The 25694-nt window shown below is 42.7% G+C and overlaps 5 protein-coding genes across 5 annotated transcripts; 4 read left to right on the forward strand and 1 right to left on the reverse strand.

The window, feature by feature from the left end:
• Positions 1-2240: 2240 nt before the first annotated feature.
• Positions 2241-3724, forward strand: rasd2a (RASD family member 2a). Its single transcript, XM_033645735.2, has 2 exons — positions 2241-2925; positions 3049-3724. Exons 1-2 carry the CDS (start codon positions 2322-2324, stop codon positions 3558-3560), a joined length of 1116 nt encoding a protein of 371 aa, XP_033501626.1. The 5' UTR covers positions 2241-2321; the 3' UTR covers positions 3561-3724.
• A 1646-nt stretch (positions 3725-5370) lies between these two features.
• On the reverse strand, positions 5371-11867 carry rsad1 (radical S-adenosyl methionine domain containing 1). The gene is made up of 9 exons (XM_033644202.2): positions 11533-11867; positions 11229-11362; positions 10940-11144; positions 10502-10867; positions 8030-8093; positions 7801-7948; positions 7524-7578; positions 7293-7396; positions 5371-6899 (listed from the first exon to the last, which is right to left on the reverse strand). Exons 1-9 carry the CDS (start codon positions 11680-11682, stop codon positions 6749-6751), a joined length of 1377 nt encoding a protein of 458 aa, XP_033500093.2. The 5' UTR covers positions 11683-11867; the 3' UTR covers positions 5371-6748.
• A 1530-nt stretch (positions 11868-13397) lies between these two features.
• On the forward strand, positions 13398-16166 carry LOC117268327 (GTPase IMAP family member 7). Its single transcript, XM_033644691.2, has 2 exons — positions 13398-13425; positions 15126-16166. The coding sequence occupies exons 1-2, from the start codon at positions 13407-13409 to the stop codon at positions 16148-16150; spliced, it is 1044 nt and encodes a 347-aa protein (XP_033500582.1). The 5' UTR covers positions 13398-13406; the 3' UTR covers positions 16151-16166.
• A 1546-nt stretch (positions 16167-17712) lies between these two features.
• btr02 (bloodthirsty-related gene family, member 2) lies at positions 17713-20785 on the forward strand. Its single transcript, XM_033645797.2, has 7 exons — positions 17713-17850; positions 18701-18973; positions 19059-19136; positions 19215-19463; positions 19547-19694; positions 19786-19812; positions 20240-20785. The coding sequence occupies exons 2-7, from the start codon at positions 18704-18706 to the stop codon at positions 20782-20784; spliced, it is 1317 nt and encodes a 438-aa protein (XP_033501688.2). The 5' UTR covers positions 17713-17850; positions 18701-18703; the 3' UTR covers position 20785.
• Positions 20786-22624: 1839 nt separating this feature from the next.
• On the forward strand, positions 22625-23521 carry cldnk (claudin k). Its single transcript, XM_033645798.2, has one exon. The coding sequence runs from the start codon at positions 22625-22627 to the stop codon at positions 23270-23272; it is 648 nt and encodes a 215-aa protein (XP_033501689.2). The 3' UTR covers positions 23273-23521.
• The last annotated feature ends 2173 nt before the right edge of the window (positions 23522-25694 follow it).

Genomic DNA, 25694 nt, shown 5'->3' on the forward strand with positions numbered 1-25694 from the left:
GATATTGTATTTTTCTTCAACAACAAAAACACGTGGTACGGTTTCCGAAAAAAGAATAGGGTTTGCCCTAGCATCTTAAGGGACACGAACACCACTCTCTCAGGTGAAAGTCCATGTTTGTCAGTCCTATCCACCACCCCTCCCGTCCACCCCACTCAGACTTTTGCCGCCTTAACTTTCGTCCTTGTCCTGCTGCGTTTCACCCTGACGCTGCCAGGCATTGTTAAACTATAATGGCAACCAGCCAGGTATCATGCCGATGTCAAGGAATACCTTTTTCAGTTGGTTTCTGATGCTGCAGGTCACTGCCCAAATGCCGGACTTCGACGGTTTCGGAGTGAGACTGGGATCAGAGGGTAGATCTGGGTTGCAGTAACAGATGAGGCATCCTTCTTGACACACATTTCTGCTTGCCAGCACACAAACTGATGTCTCATACTTCATATGATTAATTAGAATGCTTTAATTCAATTAGAATTAATAGTTCAATGAATAATCTATATTTGCGCAAGTTTATTGTGGTGCATGATATAAAGGCATTACACATGTTGTTACAGCTTCCTCTGCATGTGGGGGCAGATGTAACATTTCACTTGTAGTGATTCAATCAATATTGTGACTCTCACATTGCTTGTAAAATCATTTGTTGACTGTTAAGTAGCACACAGACGCAAGTTACCTTCATAAAAACTGTATTCAAATAATTAGGTTTTTGAGTAATGACATCGAAACCAAAAAAATGTTACACTTGCCCCCGGTCTCCCCTATAAACGAAGCAGCTACAGAGGGGGTTCATCAGTGAATCATCATGAATTTCAGGGCAGACCTCTATTACACTTTGCATCACAACATTTCTGCTGGTTTCCTCTTTCCCTTGAGCCGCACATGTTGAAACGAGATTGCATTCTCTACGGCAATCAGCCTTTCCTTTCAGTCCGACTGCATATCCCACCCACTCCTCAGGTCTCCAGAAAGAAACTATTATGTAGGCTGCTCATTCAGAGTGACCTTGGCTTGTGCAAAGCATGTTTTTTATGGAGAAAAAGCTGCAGTTGTTCAGTATGTTCTAGCTCCTGCAATCAACAGACAAAGGACTGTGTGAAATGTTCAGTTCAGTGAAGTCAGGTGAGGCAGGACACGTCCTTCACAGTGTGCCCTGGCTAAGCTTTCACTCTCAAATACCTGAGATGTTGGTGCAACAACTGCCTTCATGCTCTTCACTATAAGGAAAAGTAAAGGTTCATGCGCTTATAGCAGGGCTGGGCAGCAACTGGGGGACCGGTTTCAATTGACACCTTCTGTGACCCACCCTCCAGGGGGGTGTAAGGGGAATTCACCCCAGGAGAAGTTTGCAGAAACTAAACAGCTAACCAGTTTTCCACTTAATAATACATATGAAAGCAATGAAATAGAAAGACACTACGGTGTTTGACATTGATTGGACCCACAGCAGTCAAGCAATGGCTTCTGCTGGGGTACGGCAACACTGCTTAGACAAAAACAGAGCATTTTCTATCAATATATTTTGAGTATGGGGATGGGGAGGGGGGGGGGGTCCCTAATACATATTATAATTACTGCCTAGCCTTATTGTGGTTTTTAAAAATGTCTTTATACAATGACAAATCAAACCTGAGGCTGTATGAGTCCGAGAGCAGAGTGCGAGCTGTTTCTCCAGTCTTGACACCGAGAGCGTCGTGATCACTGCAGAAAACAGAGAGGTTTGCAAGTGCTGCTCATAACAGCCTCATGAATAACTAAACCTCAGATGCTCAGTGATGTCAGGCTGCACAGGCACGTATCTTCAAGTGGCTTCTGTTGGGAGAACACTGTGTGATGTGAACACAAAAACACTTTGAAGAGACAAGCCACAGAACAACTGAAAATACACCAAATGATTATTGTCACCATGACAGTATTTTGAAAGAAGAGAATGATATAAATTAGTGCTCATCAGCTGTGGCCATGACAACAAGCGTTTGGGCAATTACCTGTCCATCCATTTATTCATAATGAGGCAGGACACATCTGAACAATTATGTTTGAATATATCAGACTGCTATTTTTTACACAAAGGTTTATCTCAGGACAAAATATTCAGAGGCATAATTTAAATGTTATTTGAAGACTCATCTGGAGCTCATCTCTTTAAAGGAAAATTCCTGTAGTTTTAATTAGAGATCTTGAGTGCTGTGTCTGTATGGGGTGCTCATTTGTGTTTCTATAAAAGGAGTGTGTTATGCGTGATGAGACGATGACGCAGACACTGCGCTTGGTGTGGGTGTATAAGAGGAGCCACTCGGCTCCGTATCGGCGCTCACATGGGGAAGCAACTGGGTCTTCAGACTCATGATAGCCTCTCGGTGTCTGGAATTGAAACAAACATGGAGATGAACGCAACAGAGAAGCTTTACCTTCCCGTTGATGGCATCCTCGAAATGTTCAACCATCTCACCGGGCATCACCATGCAGGCATCACGCACCCAGGTCTCCAGAGCGCAGCCCTCACCCCAGTAGCCCAGCACCCTAAAGTCTCAAGCATATCGAAGGCGGGCATGGGCATCATCAAAACGGTTAAAGGGCGCTGGAGGCAGCAAGAAAAGAGAGCAAGCAGGTCCTCGAGTTCTGGAAACAGGCAGGTATCGAGTGATCGACTCCCGAAACGGTCCGTGGATCTGCTGGAGCTGGGTCTGACCAAGCCCAAGAACTGTCACAGAGTAGTTGTGCTTGGCGCACGGAAAGTGGGTAAAACCAACATCCTGCATCGGTTCTTGGGTAAAGAATTTGAAGAGGATTATGAACCCACGACGGAGGACTTCCACAGAAAGCTGTTCCACATTGGAGGAGAGGCGTATCAGATTGATCTCCTGGACGCCACAAGTGAGAGGGACTTCCCTGCAAAACGGAGGTTATCCATACTGACAGGTGAGCCCTCTGACTGATTATCAACTGAGATACAATTTTGGTGTTTCAGGAAAATGTTTTTTAACAAAAAAATGCCATGGAAATGTAACCTGTCACTAATTAAAGTGTTCTGTCTCTCTCCAGGTGACACCTTCCTGCTCGTCTTCAGTCTGGATGACAGAGAGTCCTTCAATGAAATCTGTGAGATGCTCGACGAGATCAAAGCTGCCAAGGCAAAGTTACTGAAATTAAAACATCCCCCGAGAGTACCTGTGGTGATATGTGGGAATAAAGCGGACTTGGAATCGCAGAGAGCCGTCAGACGCTCAGAGGTGACAGACATCCTCGGTGGGGACGTCGCATACTTCGAAACCTCTGCTAAAGACGACACCGGACTTGAAGGTGTGTTCAGGGCCCTCGCGGCTCTAGGTGGACTGCCGGACGAGACGAGTCCGTCACGACATCAGATTGTACCCATCCTCACCTACCAGTCGATGTGCATCGGCCAGCGAGGTAGAGGAGGGAGCCGGGGAGTCGGTGCGCCCTGTGCCGCCGTGGAGCCACTGGCGCGCCGCCCGAGCTTCACCAGCGACCTGCGGCTGGTGCTGAGGTCCAGCACCAAACAAAACAAACCCGAGAGGTGTCAGATTCAATGAATTTGCGAGCCTTCTCTATAAACCAATTGTAGTAGTATGCTGCAATGTCATATTATGTAAGGAGTTATACTCTGTATAGCACCTGGCTGGACCAGTGCATTCATATTTTGTTTTTTTGTATGTACCTGTATATTATCCTATAATAAAAGTATTTCTAATTGTCACATGGGCTTCTGTTCTATCAGTTTATTCCAGACATGCAATGAAACATGTCAATAGGATGTGGATATTGTTAGACTATTTTCGTCACCAGTTAATTGTCCTCAAGTGGTGGCACAAAACATGACCACAAGGGTGTGTGGGAGGACGGAGATGACTCACACACTGACCTTACACACCTCCTAGTATTTGTTAGACACCAGAGATTGTTCATATTCCAAATCCTCCCACAAGGCTGCGGATGGCACCAAGGGTCGAGGTGTTACAATGCCCGGTTAGTCAGCACTATAATGGCCTACACTCTCATGTGTCACCGTGGTGTTTCTAAACACATAAAGGTTGGAGCATCATCTATTGAAGAGGGGGAGGTGAGAGACGCATTGAAGTCGGTGAAATCAGCACCATGGAGAGAGCCCACATCAGACTCGGCTCCACCGTAGAGTAGAAAATCAATTTATAGCCTGCCTTAAAAACACTCAGCCTTTTCTTCCTCACATATCCAACCCACTCTTCAGGTTCCCGAGAAGAAACAAATGTGTGGGCTGCTCATTCAGAGTGGCCTTGGTGTGTGTGAAAAGGATGGTTTGATGGAGACAAAGCCTCGGTTTTTGAGTTTCCTGCAATGAGCTGACGAAGTTTGGTGCTCCTTGGAGGTTAGTGTTCAGTTCAGTACTTAAAAGTGCGTCAGGGTGGCATGTCCTTCGCTGTGTTCCCTTTCTAAACCCTCTCTCGTCAAATACAAGACCTACTGACGCAGATGAACACATTTGTAAAGCGGAGGTAATGATTTATGCCCTTATACTAATGTTACCAGCATTGTTTAGATCATTTACAGAGTGGGAAATAAAAGCAGACTGCATTTACTGACAGTGCTGAAGAGGACTCATCATCAGGGTTTATGAATCATAGAGCAGAGAGGGAGCTCCAGTCTTGATACAGTGTCGTGATTTCTGCAGAAAACAGCAGGGATCGTATGCAAGAACTGGTCCTTAGTTATGTCAGGCTGTACAGCCACATTTGTGCATGTTCATGAAGCTCTCTGGCTGTAAACATACACTGACTGAATCCACATCAAACTGTCACTAACAATCAGGGAGAAAAATCTGGTTACACTTTATTTTTATGGTCCATAATCTCTTTAAAAAATCTATATCTATATATCTCTACAGTATATATTTCCCTATATCTAGTGCCACATTACAAAGTTCTGAGACTGTTGTTTACCTTTACTTTATTGAGTTTATAATCAGTATTAGATTGCCAGAGGATTTTGCTTCAAACACAACTGAACATCATCTCTCTCTCCTCCATAATTGTAGTCCCAGATTATCCCAGGAAAGTTCAAAGGAAATAATTACGATATTAACAAATTGCTGACAAAGTATTGTGTGAAATGTACCTACTTATAAGGCTCAATTATTATCTTTATGCACCCAAAGGGAGTTGGGGTGTATCTAAAGAAGGCGACGCAATTTCCTGTGTACTGGGAGAACAATAATTATGTTTGGATGGCAGTACAATACCTTAATGAGAAATGTCGCACAAACAATAACTGCGTGACAGTACTGGGAGGCTTTTAAAAATAGAATACATTATGTTCTCATCCAAACAAGAGTGATGGCAGTTATTACAATATGATACAGAGTCAATATAATATAAAAGCCCGTGGGGCCTGTTTTATTTCTCTGTACATGTCATCTATACAGCAGCGTAACACAGAGGAGGAAAAACTCAATACAATGTGAAAAATGGCAAAGCCTTTAAGACAGAGGTCAGCAACCTTTACTATCAAAAGAGCTATTTTTGACCAAAAATAATCATTTAAAAAAATCTGTGTGGAGCCGCAAAACATATTAAAGGCTTTTAATGAAGGCAGAACAGCCTATCAAGTATAAATTAGCCTAAACTTATAGTCTAAATGAGCATTCATTCATGTTTACCATAAGGTGGCCACTCTGCAGGGCACTATTTATGATTGTTTGGTACTTTAAGTCTGCAGAGCTGGCAGTGAAAGCAAACAAATCTTTCCAGGCACTACTAAATTCTCTATTGTATTCAGAGACTTTTACTGTTTTGGATTTGAGAGACTCAAGGCTAGCCACTGCTATTGAGGTTCAGCAAAATTTCAAGGAAAATGTGTACGCACATTTTAGCTGCTGAAATGTTAAAACAATTTTATTTGGTATAGAGGCTTCACATTTTTACAGTTGAGGAATATAAGAATTTTTGTAGGCTTGAAGCACTGACACACACAAATTAAAATGTTAAATAAATAACTGTTATTCATTTCCATATATTTTTTTTTTGTCAAAGCCACAGGGAGCCATTGGAGAGGGGCTAAAGAGCCACATGCAGCTCCAGAGCCTTAAGAGAGCTTTAATGTATAGTTCCAGTCTTTAAATGTGGGGTTTTATGAGGTACTTATTCATAGTCAGTGTATTATATATGCAGTAGATGGCGGTTGGCATATCCCCGATTTGGAGAAGCAGGCAGGTGTACCAACACAGAAGCTAGGCAATGCACTGCTGTGGACAGGGTTGGCAACAAGACTTATTTTAGCCGCTAAAAAGGCCCACCTCAAAGAATCAATAAAATTTATGCGTATGCTATATTCAGAATATTTTCACTGCATTATCCGAATCAGACAGGTCTTGACAAGAAAGCTGTTAATGGCTTCAGTTGCCCATCTATGTGCTCATCACAGTAGGTGAGCCTTATTTATGTGGCTTAAATATGTTTTGCTGCTGCCCCCATCCACAACAGTAAATTATTTAGCTTCTCTGTTGGTACTTGTACTTGCTTCTCTAAACTGGGGGCTGAGCAACATTTTCTTTATATAATACACTGACTATGGCCAAGTACCTCGTACAACCACACTTCAAAAGATCCAAGCTATCTCAATATTAAACATAAATAATAAATAGGTCAGACTTGACCTATGAATCTGCCTGTTTTAAGGATTTTTCACAAGTCCTGTCAGTGTAACCCACAAACTTTTGCTGAAGTTATCCGCTCTATCAACATTACTGTCATCGTGGGTTGCAAGTCCTCTTTGTTTGTCCATCAGCACAGTGGTGGTCCCTGTGTAGCCTCTGACTGATTTGTCTTTCCAGCTCCACCAGCAGAGCTGGCAGGATGCTGTCCAGTAAGGCCAGTCCATCCCAGGAGCATCGCAGGCCTCTGATAATATGGAAAGAAGAAAAAACATGGATAAGAGATTCAGTGTAGAGCTGCGATGATTAGTTGATTAATCGATTAGCAAGAATGCCAAACATTCCCTGGTTTCAGCTGCTCAAATGTGACGATTTGATGCATTTCTTTGTCCTAAATTACAATTTAAGTGAATATGTTTGACTGTTGGTCAAGTAAAACAAGCTATATGAATACATCAGCCTTCAGACGTGGGGAATTATTTTCTATCAAAACGATTAATTGAGAAAAAATAACCAGAACTTTTGTCCTAAATGAAAAGAATCGCTGCAGCCCTAAACAAGTGAGGTGGGCAATCTCTTTCGCACCAGTGTAAATGTAAAACTTTAAATTCAAGTATTGTTAATGATAGTCATGAGTCACCTGTCATCAAGAATGAGTTGTCCTCTCTGTAGCAACTCTTGGACATCGATGGATGTTCCAAAGACATCATGGAGGGCCAGCTGAGGGCTAAACAACTCCCAGTGCTGTTAAATACCAGAAAATGACCTTGAGATGTGCTGAACATTGAACAAATAAGACGATCACACAGTAGCTGTGCTGAATAGAATATTTTCTATAGTAGTGTATTTCATGTAGAAATAAAGGGTTCACCTTGTGATGAATGCCCTGGGTCATTCTCATTCCCATCACCAACACCTCCTCCAATCTACCAAAGAAACATCTTTAATGAGAACAGTGACTAGATGTTGATAATGACAAGGACAGGACACACTGAGTGAAGGGACGAGTCTGATAATAGCATTTCACAAGGACAGCGTGTCTAGAAAACAAGCACATGTACAGCGACCTCCAACACCATGTTTCTCACACTGTGTAATTTTAGTCATTGCAACATACAACAGTGCTGCCTGTAAGTGCAACTGCTCACAGTTCAAGATGGCTGAGGCGAATCCGCCTCCGTGTCCCATGTCCCCTCTGCTGGACTTCATGAATCCAGACGTCAGGCTCCAGAGTCTGGGTCCGCGCCTCCCGGATGACACCTCCCTCCCCCACAGGAACAAACCGTCCGTGTGCTCCTGTCACACACAAACATGTTAACTTTGCCACAAGAACACTTTTTCATTAATCACTGCCTTCAATAGATAATAACAGCTGACCTGGGCCGACGCCGATGTACTGTCTTCCCTTCCAGTAACTTGTATTGTGATGACTCACTGCGTTCTACATAGCACAAAGTGAGGTGTTACTGTGCTGTCGTGATTGTTCTTCTCAGACAAATTCATGAGGTAGTATGGTGCGCAACAGAGCAGCCTTGTTGATGGAGTGATGGAGGCACTTCATCAGAAACTAGAGCTGGATAACAGTCAGAAATAGGGCTGTACGACATGCAGAGAATATGCGATAACAGTGAATATCATGATAACGATACCGCTTGTGATATAAACAGATATTAGATATACACACAGATATATTTAAGCATTCCTTTACTGAACAAAGTGAACTAAACCTGAGACACCAATAAAAAAAGAGAAATTGTTGCTTTCTACCAAGCGACAACCTCCAGTGCTAAAAAAAATAAAACCAAAGCAAAAGTGCTAAAAACCGCAGTTCCTAAGATGGCCACTTGAGGCTGGCTCCAAAAGGGATTCCACCCCCATTAACACCCATGTTAAAATGCCCAACTTTATAGCAGAAATAAACATGTTTACAGCCTGGTACAAAAAAAGTTTTGGTCTCTATAGTTTAATAATAGCATAAAAACATACAAGGGGTTAATTTATATGTAACTCCCACGTTTATATTTAATTAAAGCCTAAAGTTACACAAAGAAAGGACTGCTTGAGTGACAGGCTCTCTGCAAGGTGTTGATACAGTCTGTAGCCCCTTTTACACTGCCAGATTTTCCGCGAATGTTGGGCCGTTTTGCTGGCAAGCTGCAAGTGTTTAAACACATAGAGGCGGAATGGTGAGTTGATCCGAGGTGCCCAATTTTCCGCCTCGTAGGGTAGACTTATTGGCCACTGGTGGTGGACAAACAGGAAACAGCTGATAGCAGGAATTAGTGAGCAGCTAGTAGCGAGAGAGAAACGCAAACCTGACAGACACTACAGTAAAGATGAGCAACTGGGGAGACAAAGAATTGCGCGCCCTCCTTGCCCTCGCAAACGAAGAGGCCATTACCCGTCAGATGACTGGGATGGTGAAGAACAGGCCGACTTATGAGAGAATCGCTAATGGACTGACTAGGACTGACTCCGTGGCTTCCCTCCCACGTCACTGTTTACGTCACCTGCTGAGCTACATGTTTTGTTACTTGCTCACGCCCCCCATTGCCCCGAAAAAGGCGTATTCTGTGTAAACAAAAGTAGGCAGGCGGCATTTTGCTGCACTCCCCGATTTTGTATTTATACTGCCAATGCTGAAAGAAGACTGATTGGGCTTTCCTGCAAATTTGCACAATTCCTATCTACAAAGGGCTTGTGAGTCAGATCTACCCCCCACTTCTCTACAGCTCCACCCTTGTGTCCAAATATGGTCACTTCTGGCTCCAAAAAAATCAAGATGGCGACGGCCAAAATGCCAGACTCAAAACATGAGTCGACAAACCAATGGGTGACGTCAGGGTGGCTACATCCATTCTTTTTGTACAGGCTTTTTTTTTCTACTGATAGCACTAACTCAAAAAAAACATTTCTGGGTGCAATATCTCAGTCTTTCCCATGTGTTTATCATGCAAACTGACACTGCAAAAACAGTTTAAAAAACAAACTGTTTCACAAGCAATGTCCCTTTTAACTCAGCCGCAAGACTTTTAACCGAAACCAAGAAGAACGACCTCATCACACCAGTTTTAGCCTCTTTACATTGGCTCCCTGTTTGTTCTAGGATTCACTTTAAAATCATATTGATTACTTTTAAGGCTCTTCATGGCCTGGCTCCAGATTACATTTCAGAACTGTTAGTCTCTTATGAACCTTTACGTAGTTTGAGATCCTCTGGCAGATGTCTCCTGCTTGTGCCAGAGTCCAGACTGAAGACCAAAGGGGACAGAACTTCTGCCACCAGGGCCCCGAGGCTCTGGAATGACCTGTTCAAGCATATAGGCTGTCCGAGTCACTGGCTTCGTTTAAATCCCTCCTAAAACCATATTTCTATCATAAAGCATATCCTGACTTTATCTGAGATGTTCGTCTATGTTATTGCTATCTAACTGATAAAATAAAAAAATTCACCCCTGAACCGTTGTCACAAATGGGGAAATTAGCTATTGGGACCAAAACATGTTTTTTTGTACCAGGCTTTTAACATGGGTATAAATGGGGATTGACTCAGTTTTTAGGCTAGCCCCTAGTGGCCATTCAAGGAATTGCAGCTTTTAGCACTTGCACATTGGCTTCATTTTTCAACCTTCTTGCAAGCCACTTGATTTTTACTGATATTCTCTATACCTTTATATTAATATTATGTAAAGTTATTTTTCATATTGTGTCTTACATGATGTAATGTGTTTTTATTCCTTTTATAAAGCATTTTGTCTCTAGTATTCCACAGGTTTTCAAGTGATAAACTTCTCTGTAATCTTTATAAAATAATCAACTTAAATACGGAGGACATCAGTGAGGACTTACATTTCTTGCAAAGTTAGACACCTCATACTGCAGGAAGCCATGCTGGTGGAGAATCCTCCTGGCGCACTGATACATGTCTGCTGTCACCTCTTCAGCGGGCATTGTCACCTTTCCTGCTTGCACCTGTTTAAACAGCTGGGTGCCTCGCTCCAAGGTCAGCTGGTACAGAGACACGTGGTCATCGGACACTCTCAACAGCTCGCACAGCTCATTCTCCCAGGATTTAACGCTCTGGTTGGGTCGCCCGAACATGACATCCACCGACACTCTCCCGGGGCACAGCCTCCTGGCCTCTTCTACAGTTTGCAAAGCCTGATGGGAGCTGTAGTCTCTTCCCAAAACTTTCAAATCCTCATCCTGCAAAGACTGGAAGATTGAAAAAGTTATATATGTGCACAGTTCACAATCTAATTAGTCTTCTGTAGATTATATATTCACCTGGACGCCGATGGAGAATCGGTTTACCCCTGCATGCCAATAGTCCTCTAACTTTGACTTTCCTACAGGAGTAGGGTTGACCTCGAGCGTGACCTCAGCTTTATCCAAGAGATGCGCCCGCCTGGAAACAGTTTCAAGGACTGCAGCAATGGTTGAGGGTGGAGCCAGGCTTGGAGTCCCACCACCAAAAAACACTGAGGTAATGCTGCGGGGATAAATCAAAATTAAGTGTGAGTGATGGCATGTGTTGTGAGCAGAGATCATGTGAAGGTCTAATGAATGAACATACCAGGACACCTGACTGAGCTGCAGCAGTGTTTCAGTCTCCCTCTGAAGGCACTCAGTCATCATGTGGTCATTGTCCTCTCTGGGTATATACTTGTTAAAGTTGCAGTAGGAGCACCGTCTGAGACAGTAGGGCCACTGCAGAAGAAGAGATGAGGAAGGTGACTTTGACATGATTTGGGCAAACTTTCTAGACATGACAGTATTTGCATTAGACTGAAAAAAGATTTATGTCAGTCAGTGCATGGGTATGCATATTTCTCTGCACTGAAATATTTAATCAGATCCATTGACCAAAGCCAGCTCACGTGCACGTAGAGAGACGCCTGCTTCGTGAGATGTGCAGAGCCTGTCCGCTCAAATAAATCCTCAATTATTTCGCCGCCGGAAGTCTGAGAGAAGCAGCGCAGCCCGGGAGAGAGGGCACGTCTGCAGGCATGGAGCGTGTGTTTGATCATGCTGGTGTCTGTCTGAAAGTTGTCCTTCACTTCAACACATGGTCACGTGAAGCAGCTACACGAGTCTCGAGGCTCCATTATAAAGATATAGATTATATCAAAGTGTCAATAATGTGGCCGAAGTTACTACAAAGTAGCGTAAAGTCATTTCGTCCTATTTACACATCGCTTCCTGGTAGCTGTGACGTCACCCCTAACAGGAAATACATACAATGTGATTTCCTCTTCGTGTGTAACACAGTTTGACCACACAGGGGCGCTGTTTCACTGGTGTAAGGGCTACCCATTAAATACATTTGAAGATAGATAGAAACACACCAGTGAAATGATAGTCTAGTCCCAGGATAAACTCTATTATAAAGCACCGTTCAAAACACACTTACAAAGTGCTTTACAAAACCAAATAAAGGACAAAGCATATAAAACAAGATAAAAGCAATAAAAACAGAAAACACATGATAGAGTAAAACACGCAATAATAAAACAGTTAAAATGAATTTAAACGAGTAGTTTGCAGCCCTGCTCTCACTGGACAGGTTTATCCAAAGTCGAGCAGCTCTGACTGCAAAGGCTCTAACACCTTTGTGAATTAATCTAGACCTGGGAACAGCAAGGAAAGGTGCATCTGAGGATCTCTGGGTGTGAGAAGGAATGTAGGGCTATAAAAGATCTGTTACATAACTTAGAACAAGGCCTCTCACGGCATTGTAAGTTACCAATGAAATCTTATCTTCTTGGCTTCTAAAAGTAAAAGCCTGTTAAGCTGCTACGTCAGTTTGTATGAAGACTGTTAGGAATTAAGGAATGTCTTACGCAGAATTACCCAAGAACCTTAAGTATCACTTGTACAATGTAGCCCAAATATACGCAAACATCACATGATGAACATGACATGAACATATTTTATTGCATGAGGCTGGTGTGCAGGTTTTTGTAAATACTATCATTTGTTGTTGCAGTCACAACCCATGAAAGACACTAGCTTATATCTAGAAAACAAATTCATGCTCTGTTCACACAGGATCAAACTAATTTAATGAGCTATTGATTTCTCTGATTCTGGTGGACTGACAGTGAGATGACCTTGTGGGATCACACACAAAATCTGTGTTGATTTTAACAGAGGAAGCAAAAATCAGTGCAGTTTGAATGGTTATGAAATTATTTTATCATTAGGGTTACAGTTCATTAAATCTCATCATTTTGAGTTCAACTCAGCTTTGTTATAGGACAAACAACTCCTCAGTTACAGTTTGTCATGTTCAAATAATTACCTCTGACCATCGCTGTTTGACACTGGAGAGTTTGATGTGATGATAATGGTTATACAAATCCAATATATGACGTGTGGCAGTGAGTAAATAAATAAAAGAGCTACCACATCAGCCACAAAAAAAGGAATAAATCTTCTCACCTCCTCTCATCCTTCACACTTTTACCAAAGTACAAAACACAGCAGGTCATTATGTACTTAATCTAAATATTTCATTAACAATGTCAATAAATGTGAATGTGCTCACTGCCAGCCTCCAACCCCGGGGACATTTTCCACTTAATATTAAATCTGGCACCAATTACCCTCAGCAGAGAGTGATAGAGACAGAGCGATTGCTTTATACTGAATGCATGCAACAGTTATGGTGATGACTTAAGTCCACACAGAAGCTGGATAACTTTGTGATAATCCAGATCAAAAGAGTGTATCTTTGCTGGAAATCTGCCAAATGGATAAGAGAAAGAAAGGTAAGCTCACTGACTGACTACATGGGGTTACGGGGGTTAACAAATACGACATGGACTCAAGTTGTGGAGCTGTAAAAGTGGGGTCATATCAGTTTGCATGTCACTTAGCAGCATTTATGAGCTGAAAGAATTCTGGCATGGTAATGTTGGTCCGCCGGTTGGTCAGTTCACCACCACTTTGATCCAAATTGAAATATCTCAACATATATTCGATAGATTGACATATATTGTACAGATATTCATGGTATCCAGCGGGAAAATTCTAATGACTTTGGTGATCCCGTCTTTCCGTAATGCCGCCATGAAGTTGACTGTGTATGGATTGCAGTGAAATTTGATGGGGCATTCTTCTGTTGCCCAGCTAGTACATAATGGAAACCTGGAAGGATACTCTGTGTTTGCTTGGGTAAGGTTAGGAGACTATAATCATGACTTTGAAAGTGATTTAATTGCATGGCATGGAACTTAGTCTAGATAATTTTTTTGTATGGAAAACAACTCCCCAACAATTTAAATAAAACTCCAAAATAATAATAATTTTATATATATACATATATATATATATATATATATATATATAAAATAAATTAATTAACCAGTTAAATGAGAGAAAAAAACAAAAGATGAAAAAAAGAGAAAAACAATTTTTAAACATTTAAGGTTTAGAAAATCAATAGTAATTCAGTATTGCCATTTCCAAACAGGTTAAGAATAGGAAAGAGGTCAAGGGTCAGGTTTAGGTGGGAGGTCCATAACAACAAACTATTGACATTTCAAACAGATTAAGGTTAAGAGAGAAAACAAGAAGTCAGGTTTACAGTGGGAGACTTATGTTACCAAACTGTTCCCATCCCCAAAGAGGTTACGGTTAGAATAGGAGTCTAGTATTAAAATTGGGCTAATTTACTGTGTCTCCACCAGAGTAAGATCTAGAAATCAGAATCTGAATGAGAAGTATTTCACTGACACATCAGTAGAATAAAACAAGAATAGAATAAGAGCAAACATAAGGAATATGTACAGTTATGTGCATTGTATGTTGCTGAAATGGAGCCTTAACCTCTTGACACAATATAATGTGTTTATGGCTTTTACTCTATCACGTCTTGACAACTGATATGTTAGAGCATGGTCAAATCTGACCAGAACACAATGGGTTAATTTGTGTTATCAGAATATTGAACTGGAGAACATAGAACACTCTGAACATATAGATTCGCTCCCACTTTGACACACATATTAATGTTCCCTTCAGTATGATTTGTAATCACTTTGATGAAGCTCTGACTTTTCACACAATATTTTTGTGTTTTTTGTTAGTTGGTAAAAGTTAGCATGGTGATCATGGCAAGCTTTATACCTGCTTAACATCAGCGTGTTATCATTCTAAGCACATCAGCATGCCAACCTTAGCACTTAGCTCAAAGCTTAGCCTCACAGAGCCACTGTAGTCTTAAAATTGTATTGGCAGTACTGTCAATTGGGATACAGCCTCGTATGAGTCACTTGTGTTAGCAAGGAGTTATTCTCCATGATCTGTTTATTCCCCTCATCTTCCAGCCTCTTGTAGAAAACATTACATATGAATTTGATGCACTTAAAAGCATTTTTTTTCAAAGAAAGACAATGTAAAAACTAGACATACAGTAACAGTTATAAGTGTGAGCAAATGCACATGATACTTTTTGCACTTTTCGCAGGGTCTCTTACAGAACTGAGGCTTATGGTGGTGGGTAGCAGTGGACCTCCACAATTCCTTCTAACAAATGCCATACTTGGGAGAGAGGAGTTTTCTAAGGACATCACCGGTATTTCTGACAGCAAGAAGAACACTGGAGAGCTGGCTGGTAGACGAGTGGCTGTGGTCAATGGGCCAAACATCTATGACAAGGATATATCTCGAGCTAAAAGGAAGAATGAGCTGAGAAGGTCTAAATGCTTGTGTATTCCCGGCCCCCATGCCTTTCTTGTTGCCTTTGACTTGGAGAAAATCTCCCCCAATGATATGAGAGCCCCCAAACTGATGAGGAAACGCTTTGGGAGACACTGTCTGAAGCACTGCATGGTCCTCCTGGCTTATGAGGGAAACCTGGAGGGAGCCGCCCTGGAAGACAAGGTGCAGAAGACTGACTGGCACCTGAGAGAACTGATCGAGAAGTACGGTGGATGCTTTCACTTTTTCAGCAAGAACTGGAGAGACCGCAGCGGGGACAGAGCGCTGCTGCAGAAGATAGAGAGGATGGTGGCCTCTTTAGGAGGGGGCTTCTTCTCCAGCAGAACTTTCCAGAAGGCAGAGGTAGCTGTGAAGAAGGAGGAGAAGAGGCTCAGGAAGCAGAGGACAGCAGAGATAGAAAAGGCATGGACGGAAATGGAGAAGCAGTACATAGCGGAGGAGTTGTATCACCAGAGGGACGCCTACACATCCAGTGTTGGCGCTGAGATCAGAGCCAAGGCAGAGATGGACAACGGGTGGCTCAGAACCTCCCTGGCACGAGGACTGGGGACGGGTTTAGTTGTGGGAGCTGTCATGGGCGCACTGTTTGGTTCCATAGAGGGGCCAGGGGGGATGGTTCTGTATGGGATCATAGGTGGGGCAGTAGGTGGATCCGCAGGGGGAACGGCACAGGTAGCAATAGAGCATATGGAGGGCAGAGTGGCTCCTCCTGCCAGACTCAACTTTAACTCAATCTTCATTAATCGCTTCTTTGCAACTCCTCGTCCATGACAGCAAGGTATTGACTTATTATGACGTGTTTTTCAATAAAATATCATGTGCTCTTTGTATCTAACTTGCTTATGTAGCTTTCAGGCAGACTTGATACCAAAGCAGATAAGGAAATGTACAACACCCTCTCGGCTGAAACTGAAACTTGTTGTGCCCTTTGCAGCTCAAGGGGATTACTAATGGTCAACAATATAAACCTCATGGCTGATTTAAACTGTGAATTTGTATTTTGTGTCATGAAAACAACCAACAATTAATCATGTTCTTATCTGTTTGGGTTTTTTTGCCATTTCACAAACTCTCCTGTCATTTAAGATTCTTCCCCCTCTTCTCATTGCTCAGTTTGTACATCCTTGATTATTTTCCTCGCCTCCTCTCATTGTATCATCATCCCTCCCACCTGAGATGCAAGTGGAGGAGGCAAGGCAGAGACACGAGGAAAGAGTCGAGGCAACAGGCATCTATCATTTTCTGTTGTGGCCCACTGCAGTATTTCATGACCTCTGTCAGATATAAGCATACCAGTGTTTTTGACAATTTATACATTTATTTCAGTTGACTGTGGTTTGTATATCCCAGCTGTATATCTCACCTCTTTTATACATCAGGGGTGCCAAAAAAACTCCTGCAAAAGACACACCTGTGCATCCTCACTCATAGCTCCTCCAGCAAGCCTCCTCTTTCCTCAGAGTGTATTTTAGGGGTGCAATTCATCATGCTCGCTTCCTTTCCTTGTTTCTTAGTCCTTCCCATTGGAGATGCAAGTGGAGAAGGAGAGGAAGAGGCGCAAAGACGGAGGAGCCTTAGCTCTAAGCTCCTCCAGAAGCCTCCTCTGTCCTCTCTCTCCTTGACTCCTCAAGGTGCATTTAAGGGATTGGAAGATCCTTCATGAATGGGAACAATTTCCAGGTCATGGAAGGAGGCAAAGAAGCATAAGTTAGCATAATGAAAGACATTTGACATTTGAGACATTCTTCAAGATGGCGCACTGATATCAATTTCCAGGTCAAAGGCAGGAGGGTGGAGGGGAGAAGAGTTGAGGAGGCACAAAATAGAGAAATGAGAGAAGTCCTTTTTCTTCATCCTCATTCCCCTCACCTGGTCCCATTTCACTGCTCTTTTGCCAGGTTGTTAAGTATTTTGCTGCTTAGCTATCCAGTGGTTTCTGGCTCCTGTTCAGCCTAATCTCCCTGTGTTTAATCTTAATTCTCAGACCATGCCTTCTCTGCCTGCTTTCCCCTCATCAGATTTGTTGCCTGAGTGGCCCATTACCTCGTATTTTGACCTTTACCTCTCTGATGAGTAAACTGATCTTGTTTTCTACATAGACTGTCTCATTGTTGTAGTAATAGGTTCCTACCTGCTTGGTTTCCATTTCAGTTTTCAATAAATGGAGTTGTGATTTGTGTCATCACATGTGGGAGTTTGCTCTTAAGCAACATTTTATTTGACCTCCAACATTCCCTGGCGTCTCGCTGTAGGTTAGTTGAAGAGTAGCTCAGATAACATTCAGGGTGGAGTTTCAACTGAGAGTGCCATTGTCTAAAGCACTGCCTCTTTCCTAGACAACACACTCACCTCAGCGCACCTGTTCAGTGGACACCATTAGCAGTCTTTACGTTGTATTTCATACCTGAAACTGTGAACAGAATCAGTGCAGACCAGAAGCAGTTTTACCTGGACAAGAAAAACTTGAAAAGGTAAGCCCACACTCTGCTCGGTGAATGGTTTTACAATAGTTTCTGTTTTATTCCTGGAAAAGCTGCCTATTTCCTGACTGTGAATTTAGACCATAAAATCATTCACGGACACGTTGCATCATGTGAGAGTGTTTCCCAGCGTAAATGTCAGAGTACGATGTGCTCAGGACAAAACGTAACATTTCAGAAGTTGTTGTATTGTGTTGAGTTGTTCTGTAGCTCCCTAGTGACGTAACAGTTCGGGTGCTACCTGTTTGACCTCATACTTTACATCACATATTTCACTGAGCCGCTTCCGTTCTCTGGTAGTACACCGGTCGCTGATCACAAAGAAATTCCTGAGAAACTCAAGCGCCTGTGACAATGCCAACAAGAAGACTTTGCGGTAGAAAATAAAGAGAGGGATAGACATAATTGTTCCTAGACATAAAGAAGAATTTCCTGTCCTTTTTACTATCATTACATAATATGAGAGGAGTGCCATTCTGCCCTGAGAACATGACGTCCCATTTGTGCTGCTTATCTGAGCTGAAAATAGCTGTGCTCTCACATTTCAGAGTAAATGCTCCTTTTTTAAGCAGTGAGTGGACAGTACTTCGAGTTTAAGATGATTTGATGCTACATCTCTTTTATTAAATTTGCAGAACTTCTAAAAGACAACAAATTGTAAAAGATTAAACCAATGTTTTCCAACTTTTCTGGCTTGTAAACAGTATCTAGTTGTCTACCTAACTGCCTACCTAGTGCCATTTCAAATAGTACATTTGTCAAAAGGCTTTTGACAAACAAACAAACTAAAAGAAATGTCCTCAAACTTTGCTGACATTGATCATGTCACTGTCATTTTCAGAGCATGGCCTCTACAATTGGCCTCCTTCCCGAGAAGCACTTTTTGTGTCCTCTGTGTAGAGACATCTTCACAAGCCCAGTGACCGTACCATGTGGACACAGCTTCTGCTTGTCCTGTCTCTCCCACTACTGGACACGACACCAGTCCAAATACTGCCCCCACTGTAGGAGACTGTTTGCTGACAAGCCGGACCTCAGTGTCAACCACATTCTGGCGGACATCTCAGACAACTACAGGAAGAATCGACCACAGAAACCACCTGATGAGGAAACGGTACTTTATTGCATTGTCAGTTATTCGGTCATGAGCGATCTGATTATCAGTGCATCTAATATATTTGTGTATGTCACCGTTGCAGGTTATAGATGTTGAGCAAATGATTCAGGAAAGGCTGCAGAAGATAGAAAGGTTTAAATATGCTCTCGAGCTCCAAAAGGTGCGTTGAATACCTCTACATAATTTAAGTCTCTTTATGTATGTCTTTGAATGATGATACATGATGGTGTCCCATCAGAGCTCCTACCTCAGAGAGGTGCGAGAGAGCCAGAAGGTCTTCTCTGCCCTCGTACATGCCATGGAGAAGAGTCACAAAGCAGTTGTTGATGCAATTGAGGTGAGACAGAGAGAAGAGGTGAAGAGAATAGAAACGCTGGTGAAAGAGATCGAACAGGAGATCCGGGAGCTGAAGAAGGAGACCACTGAACCTGATCTGCTGATTCCTGTACACAGCGATCAAAGTGACGATACCAAGCAAGTTACCGTGGTGAGCACCTCTACCTTCTGCAGATGATATAATGATAATGGTGAATGGCTACCATCAGTAATATCTTTGTTCATGTCATGCAGAGCATTGTTCCAAAAATGTGCCCCTCTGAGGTGAAGGACTGGTCCAAGGTTACAGCAGAAACTGACCCTTGTATTGGGGTCACCAGACGAGCACTGACAGACATCATGGAGAAGATAAAGGTAGAAGTCAACAGGCTCTCCAAAGCTGGTGAGTAACGCAGCTTTTATCGTGCATATTAAATGAGCATTCTGCTATAAATTCAATGACCTTTCTTCTCCCTTTGACTCTTCTTTGACAGAACTCAAGAGAATAGAGAAATACACAGGTAAGACTTTGTCTACACAGACACAAATATAAGGGACTGGACACAAGTTATTAGAGTGGGGAGATCCAAATAAAGCATTGATAATGCAATAGAAAAAATGCAAGAAATTGAAATATCAACCTTAGCACCAAAAAAAAAAATGTAGGCATTGTACGTGTCTCACCTTGGTGTCACACCATCCACCATTCCCTACACCTCCTGATGACAGTCAGCTCATATACTACATAACTTTAGAAACTTAAAATATAACATATATGAGGTTTGTAGAAACATTCAATGCCAACATTTTCTTCTGATGACTGGGCAAGAAATATAAGATTTAACCCAACTTCCTGATCCCCAGTAATGTACTTTCAGACCCTTTGTACTAAAGATACCCATGCCGTTTGACCCATTCTTGACCTTTCTCCTTCTCCCTCTTTCTCAGTGGATGTCAACCTGAGTGCTAAGACAGCCCACCCCTCCCTCTCTGTCTCAGATGACAGAAAACAGGTGAGACACACGGACAAGCTTCAGGAGGTACCAGATAACCCCAAGCGGTTCGACCGTGTGGCGAACATACTGGCCAAAGAAAGTCTCAGCTGTGGGAGGTGCTACTGGGAGGTGGAAGTCGGGGAGAAGATCGAGTGGACTCTGGGTGTTGCGAGACAGTCCATAAATAGGAAGGGCAAGTTCACTGTCTGCCCTGCGAATGGTTTCTGGACTTTAAGCCTGAAGGCTGGAGGCCAGTTCATTGCCAACACCTCTCCTGTCACGCCGTTGGCTCTGGAGCAGAAACCCAAGAGGGTGGGCGTGTTCCTGGACTACACAGAAGGCCGCGTGTCCTTCTACTGTGCAGAATCAGGAGTCCACATCCACACCTTCACAGATGCATTTACAGACAGACTTCATCCGTTCTTCAGTCCTGGTCGCCTGCATGGCGGCAAAAACGCTGCTCCACTAATCATCTCTTCTAGCTTTTGCAGCATATAAACATCATACTTTTATTTTTATATTTGCAAATCTCCAATGATAATGCTTGTGATGATCTTTTCTGCACCAATCCTGTATATGAAATATATTTATTCTATTACAAATCCATATGAAAAACTACAGTGAGCCACATTCTGCCTGTCAGAACAGTGAACAAGAGGTTGTGTAAGGACTGACTCCCTACACTCGAAAAACTTCAATGAAACCCATAAACAGATTGAAAAGGACCGAGAAGAAAAGCAAAGACTCTCAGAGATGAGCAAGTGAGTCAAAGTCGAAAAAAAGCAGAGAAAATGGGCTGCTGAGGTGGATGGATGCAAGAGGCTGTGAAGTTGGGACAGAGGTTGACGAGGAACAGGGAGGGAGGGCACAGAGAAACAGCAGGGCATTGTGCTCGTACACCAGGCACTGGGAGACACACTCGAACACATTCACTCATTCACACACCGACACGGTCGTGCACACAAGCGCATGCTTCTGCCCACTGCCACACAGACTTGCGCTGGCATCTCGGAGGGCAGCCCCATCTCCAGTACAGTTCTGGGTGTCAGAGCTGATCGACCCTCTCTCCTTCAGTTCACCTTACCTCTGAGATAGAGCCTTCCCTGATCTGCAGCCTTCTTGTGGACTGAACTGAATATCTGAGGGCTGCCATTCACAACACCAAGCAAAGGACCAATAACAGTAACCTGTGGACCGAGGGGAGCAGCGAGAATCCAATATACTTCATTTGAGGTAAATATCTATTGTATTATCTCCTAGTAGTGCATTAGTGACACTTCCAAAACTGTCAAAATCAATTGGACTGAAAATATGTTTAGCTGTTTCACAATTTAATATAGTATTTAAGTAGTCTCAGTGTTGGAGGCAGGGTTAAGGATCACTCTCGCCTCATTGTGAGAGCCAATAGTTGTACCAAAGATAATGCTCAGACTCCTAATCTGGGGTCTGGGGGTCTTCTGGGCCTTTGAGGGGCTTTATAAATTCATGCACAATCTTTTGAAACAGTAGGAGACTGTGGGCCTGCCAGAATGATTATTCTGGTTTCAATGATTCGATCCATTGTTGTCTGCCCACTTACAAAACAGACATTTATTCATATCAAATCTACTGTAAATCATCCAGGATCGGGATCTGTTGGCTACATGTTCATCTAAAGGGGGCCCAGTAGATTAAGCTTCTGCCTCTGACATTTTTCCATCCGTCCTTGTCATAAAGCAACCCCTCGACTGAGTGTGCCGTGTGGGTTTGATTCACAGAATTGGTAAAATGAGGCTTCTGAGAGCTGTGATAAATAGATGACATGGGTCCTCCTGGCCCACTCTACAAGCCTTCATGAAAGATGCTTGTGTTCAGAGTCTCCTCATGTTTTTCTGAGATAATCCACTCACCAGGCAAGGCGTAGCTCGACACCCACAGCTGTGTCAAAGACGGCTATTCTCTGTGGTGCTCAGTGGAATCCACTAAACATGGGCCTTGCAGCCTTTTTCCAAATATTTATGATAAATATATGCTCCATCTGTCCATACTTAACTGAGCTAATGCACATTGTCGTAAGTAGTAAGAACCTGTGAGATTTGCAGCACTAATTGTATGATGAATCAAAATTTCAATTTGCTCTGTTTTTGTCCTCTTCTGAATTTCAGGATATCTGTCCTTGTGTGACTCAGCTGAACTCAACGACATCATCACCTGAAGACCGAGGATCCTGCAGTGGAGCACAGTATTTTCAGTACTGTAGACTGACACGTTTCTTTGTGGGACTATAAGCTGTCCCACTGCAACAGAGACTGAGATCAAACAGTGACAAATCCATCTGATTCAAACGACACCTTTCACCATGGCGACCACGGGCATGCAGTTGCTGGGCCTAATCCTGTCTCTTGTTGGGTGGGTTGGTGGGTTGGTAGTCTGTGCCATCCCCCTGTGGCGAGTCACTGCCTTCATCGGTAACAACATAGTGACGGCTCAGATCATTTGGGAAGGCCTTTGGATGAATTGCATTGTGCAGAGCACAGGTCAGATCCAGTGTAAGGTGTACGACAGCTTGCTGGCCCTGCCCAGTGACATGCAGGCTGCCCGAGGCCTCACTGTGTTCTCCATCCTGATCTGTGGCCTGGCTCTGGCTCTGGGGGTCCTAGGAGTCAAGTGCACTAAGTGCATTGGTGTAAACAGTGTCAAGGCCCGTATCGCTCGCATCTCTGGTGCCCTTTTTGCCATTGCAGGGTTTCTCTACCTTGTGCCTGTCTGTTGGACTGCCCACTCCATTATCAGGGATTTCTATGATCCACATGTGGCAGCTCCACACAAGCGTGAGCTTGGCCCTGCCCTGTACATCGGCTGGGGGGCGTCAGCTTTGCTCCTCATCGGGGGATCTCTGCTCTATGCTGGGTCAAGTCCCCCTGGCATCCCAGGCTCTCCCACCTTCAGCAGTGGAGAAAGCAGTCCTCGCAGGGCACCTGCCACACAAGTCAAAGGTTATGTTTAAGTTTCCAAAATGTCCGAATGCCTTCAAGTCCCACAAATACGCCCCAAACCTGATTCCTCTCCTTCTGATTTAGCTCCTTGTAATTATTTTATATTTAATGTTATTCCAGTAAGCTTTTTTTCTCTGAAAAGCTGCAGGAGGCTACTAGGGGAAAACTGAACTCATTTTATTATTTCATACCTGATATCCTTCAATAACCTTGTTCTCTGTCTGTCAGTGTAAAATACAATAAAATTTTGGTTCTCCAAATCCTCTACTGAGAGAAAGGGTGTGTGTTCACATTTTTATGATATCAGCTTACAACTGAATGTGTTTGAGAGAAGAAGTATAGTAGTTTTGAAAAGGAAATCTTTGTTTTGCTTTCTGTAAACACTACTGGGGGTTCTGCTGAGTGGAGAAGAACAATAGAACAATGGGGGCGTGTGTGCATTTGCTTGTGGTGCCATATTGTTGAGAAGAGCGCGTGTGTTTGTGTGTGTGTGTGTGTGTGTGTGTGGTCCACCACCTCCTATCTTCCATCTCCTCTTTCCTGTCTCGACTACCCTGTACCAGGAACAAAGAAAAACACTTTCATTTACAACATAAAAATCCTGTTAGTCCTTTGATTAACAGTGAGCACAGCAAACCAGCTGTCTTAGCACAAGTGATCCCAAAGCTCCCGCTACTCTTCCTCTGAATCACAATGGACAAGAATTCACTGACATAGCTAGTTTCCACCACCTATCATGATAACAGAATGTACAAGTTTGTAATGCATGTCTGTGTGCCTACTTGTCTGTGTCTCTGCGTGTAAGCCTGTAATGTGGGATGTTACGAGCCACAGTGGAAAAAGAATAATCCTTATTCATGAGACATTGTTCAGATCGCTCAGATTCTGTGCTCCTTCACTTTGAACTAAATGTTCGTCCACAGACATTTTCAAAGACATTTGAACAGTGAATTGAAACCACCAGAGAGCCTTGGAGTACACAATGAATCATAAGACACATTATCTGAAACTAGATTAACTGCATAGAAGGACCCGGGCATTTGCTTTTATCTGCTGTAAACAGTAGAATGTTTTTCTTTCTGTCTGTTACAGCAGAGGACAGAGCAACACAATGCCACTTTATAGAGCATTACAGCACCACACTGACAATGGGCACCAGTGTCCCAAGTGCCAGGTAGTGACTCATACATGACCTAAGTAGGCCTATACCAATGTTGGTAGAGCAATGCTGTGGATACAGTAAGGGAGACTGTACTGTTTTACTGTACAATTGTGTGCACTATTTACATTGTAAATAATAATGCAGTGTCTCAAAATAGGTATGATATCAACACAATGATAGGCCTATAGTAGCAATTGATTATACAAGTCTACTGATGATTCGTTGATGATATCATTCACAGTGTGGTAAACCATCCTCAAGGGCAGCCCAACACTACTGATGGAGGTAGTGGAGAGTCAATGACTTGTTCAAGACACATCACCACTCTGCTGCCAGCTTACATAAAATCAATGTTCTACACAGGTCTGAATTTAGACCTCATATCAAGAGGAACTGTCAGGGAAATAGACACAGGATTGAAATGCAAATGGTTTAGTTAAAATAAATAAAAAGGTTGTAAAGCCGGTGGTGGAAGACATATCCTTATCTTATCCTGATCTTTACAAGAAAAAGTAAAAGTCCTGAATCTAAGGTATCCAACATATCTAATTTAATTTCTAACATATCATTATATAAGCAGCATTATAGAGTAACTCAACAGCAGTAGCTGAGCAGTGTCTTGCTGGCCTCTCTGGTTGAAAGTTTCAGGAAGTTTCACCTCTGACTGGGCTGCACACTGGTTGGGTGTGGACCAATTTGTACCTGCTTTGTTGCACCTGTAACACTACAGTACACCTGAATGTCACTGCAGCAAGGTGAGTAGATAGCCACTGGAGGTCAGAAAAAAAACAAGATATTCAGGGTGTGTGAAGTTGCTCTTTAGTTAATTTTCACTACTGTATATACTGATGGGTAATTTAATTACAGTACATCATGTTCTATATAGTTATTATAGATCTGTAAAATCTTAATCTGCAATTGAACAATTGCATATAGATGTCAAATAAATGTAAAGAATTAAGAATTGGGGTTAGGGGGAATTGATACATCAAAGTCTTGCAATATTTTGGGTGGCAATATTGTATGTATACAAGAACTCCAAGTATTGATATTTTTTTAGGGATGCATGATGTTGGATTTTTTTTGTAGGCAGTGGCTGATAATGGATACCAATATCAATATATCAACTTTTTCCCCACCAGTGGTCATCAAGTCTCTTGTGTAGTGGAACTAATGTCATATTTTGCATGCATAGTCTTATCGTGATGGCCCTCAAGCAAATGGAGAAATGAAATTAAATGCATTTCAATGTCTGTAATATTCATTCATTG

Source organism: Epinephelus lanceolatus, chromosome 18 (assembly GCF_041903045.1).
Source record: "Epinephelus lanceolatus isolate andai-2023 chromosome 18, ASM4190304v1, whole genome shotgun sequence".
NCBI classification, from domain to species: domain Eukaryota; kingdom Metazoa; phylum Chordata; class Actinopteri; order Perciformes; family Serranidae; genus Epinephelus; species Epinephelus lanceolatus.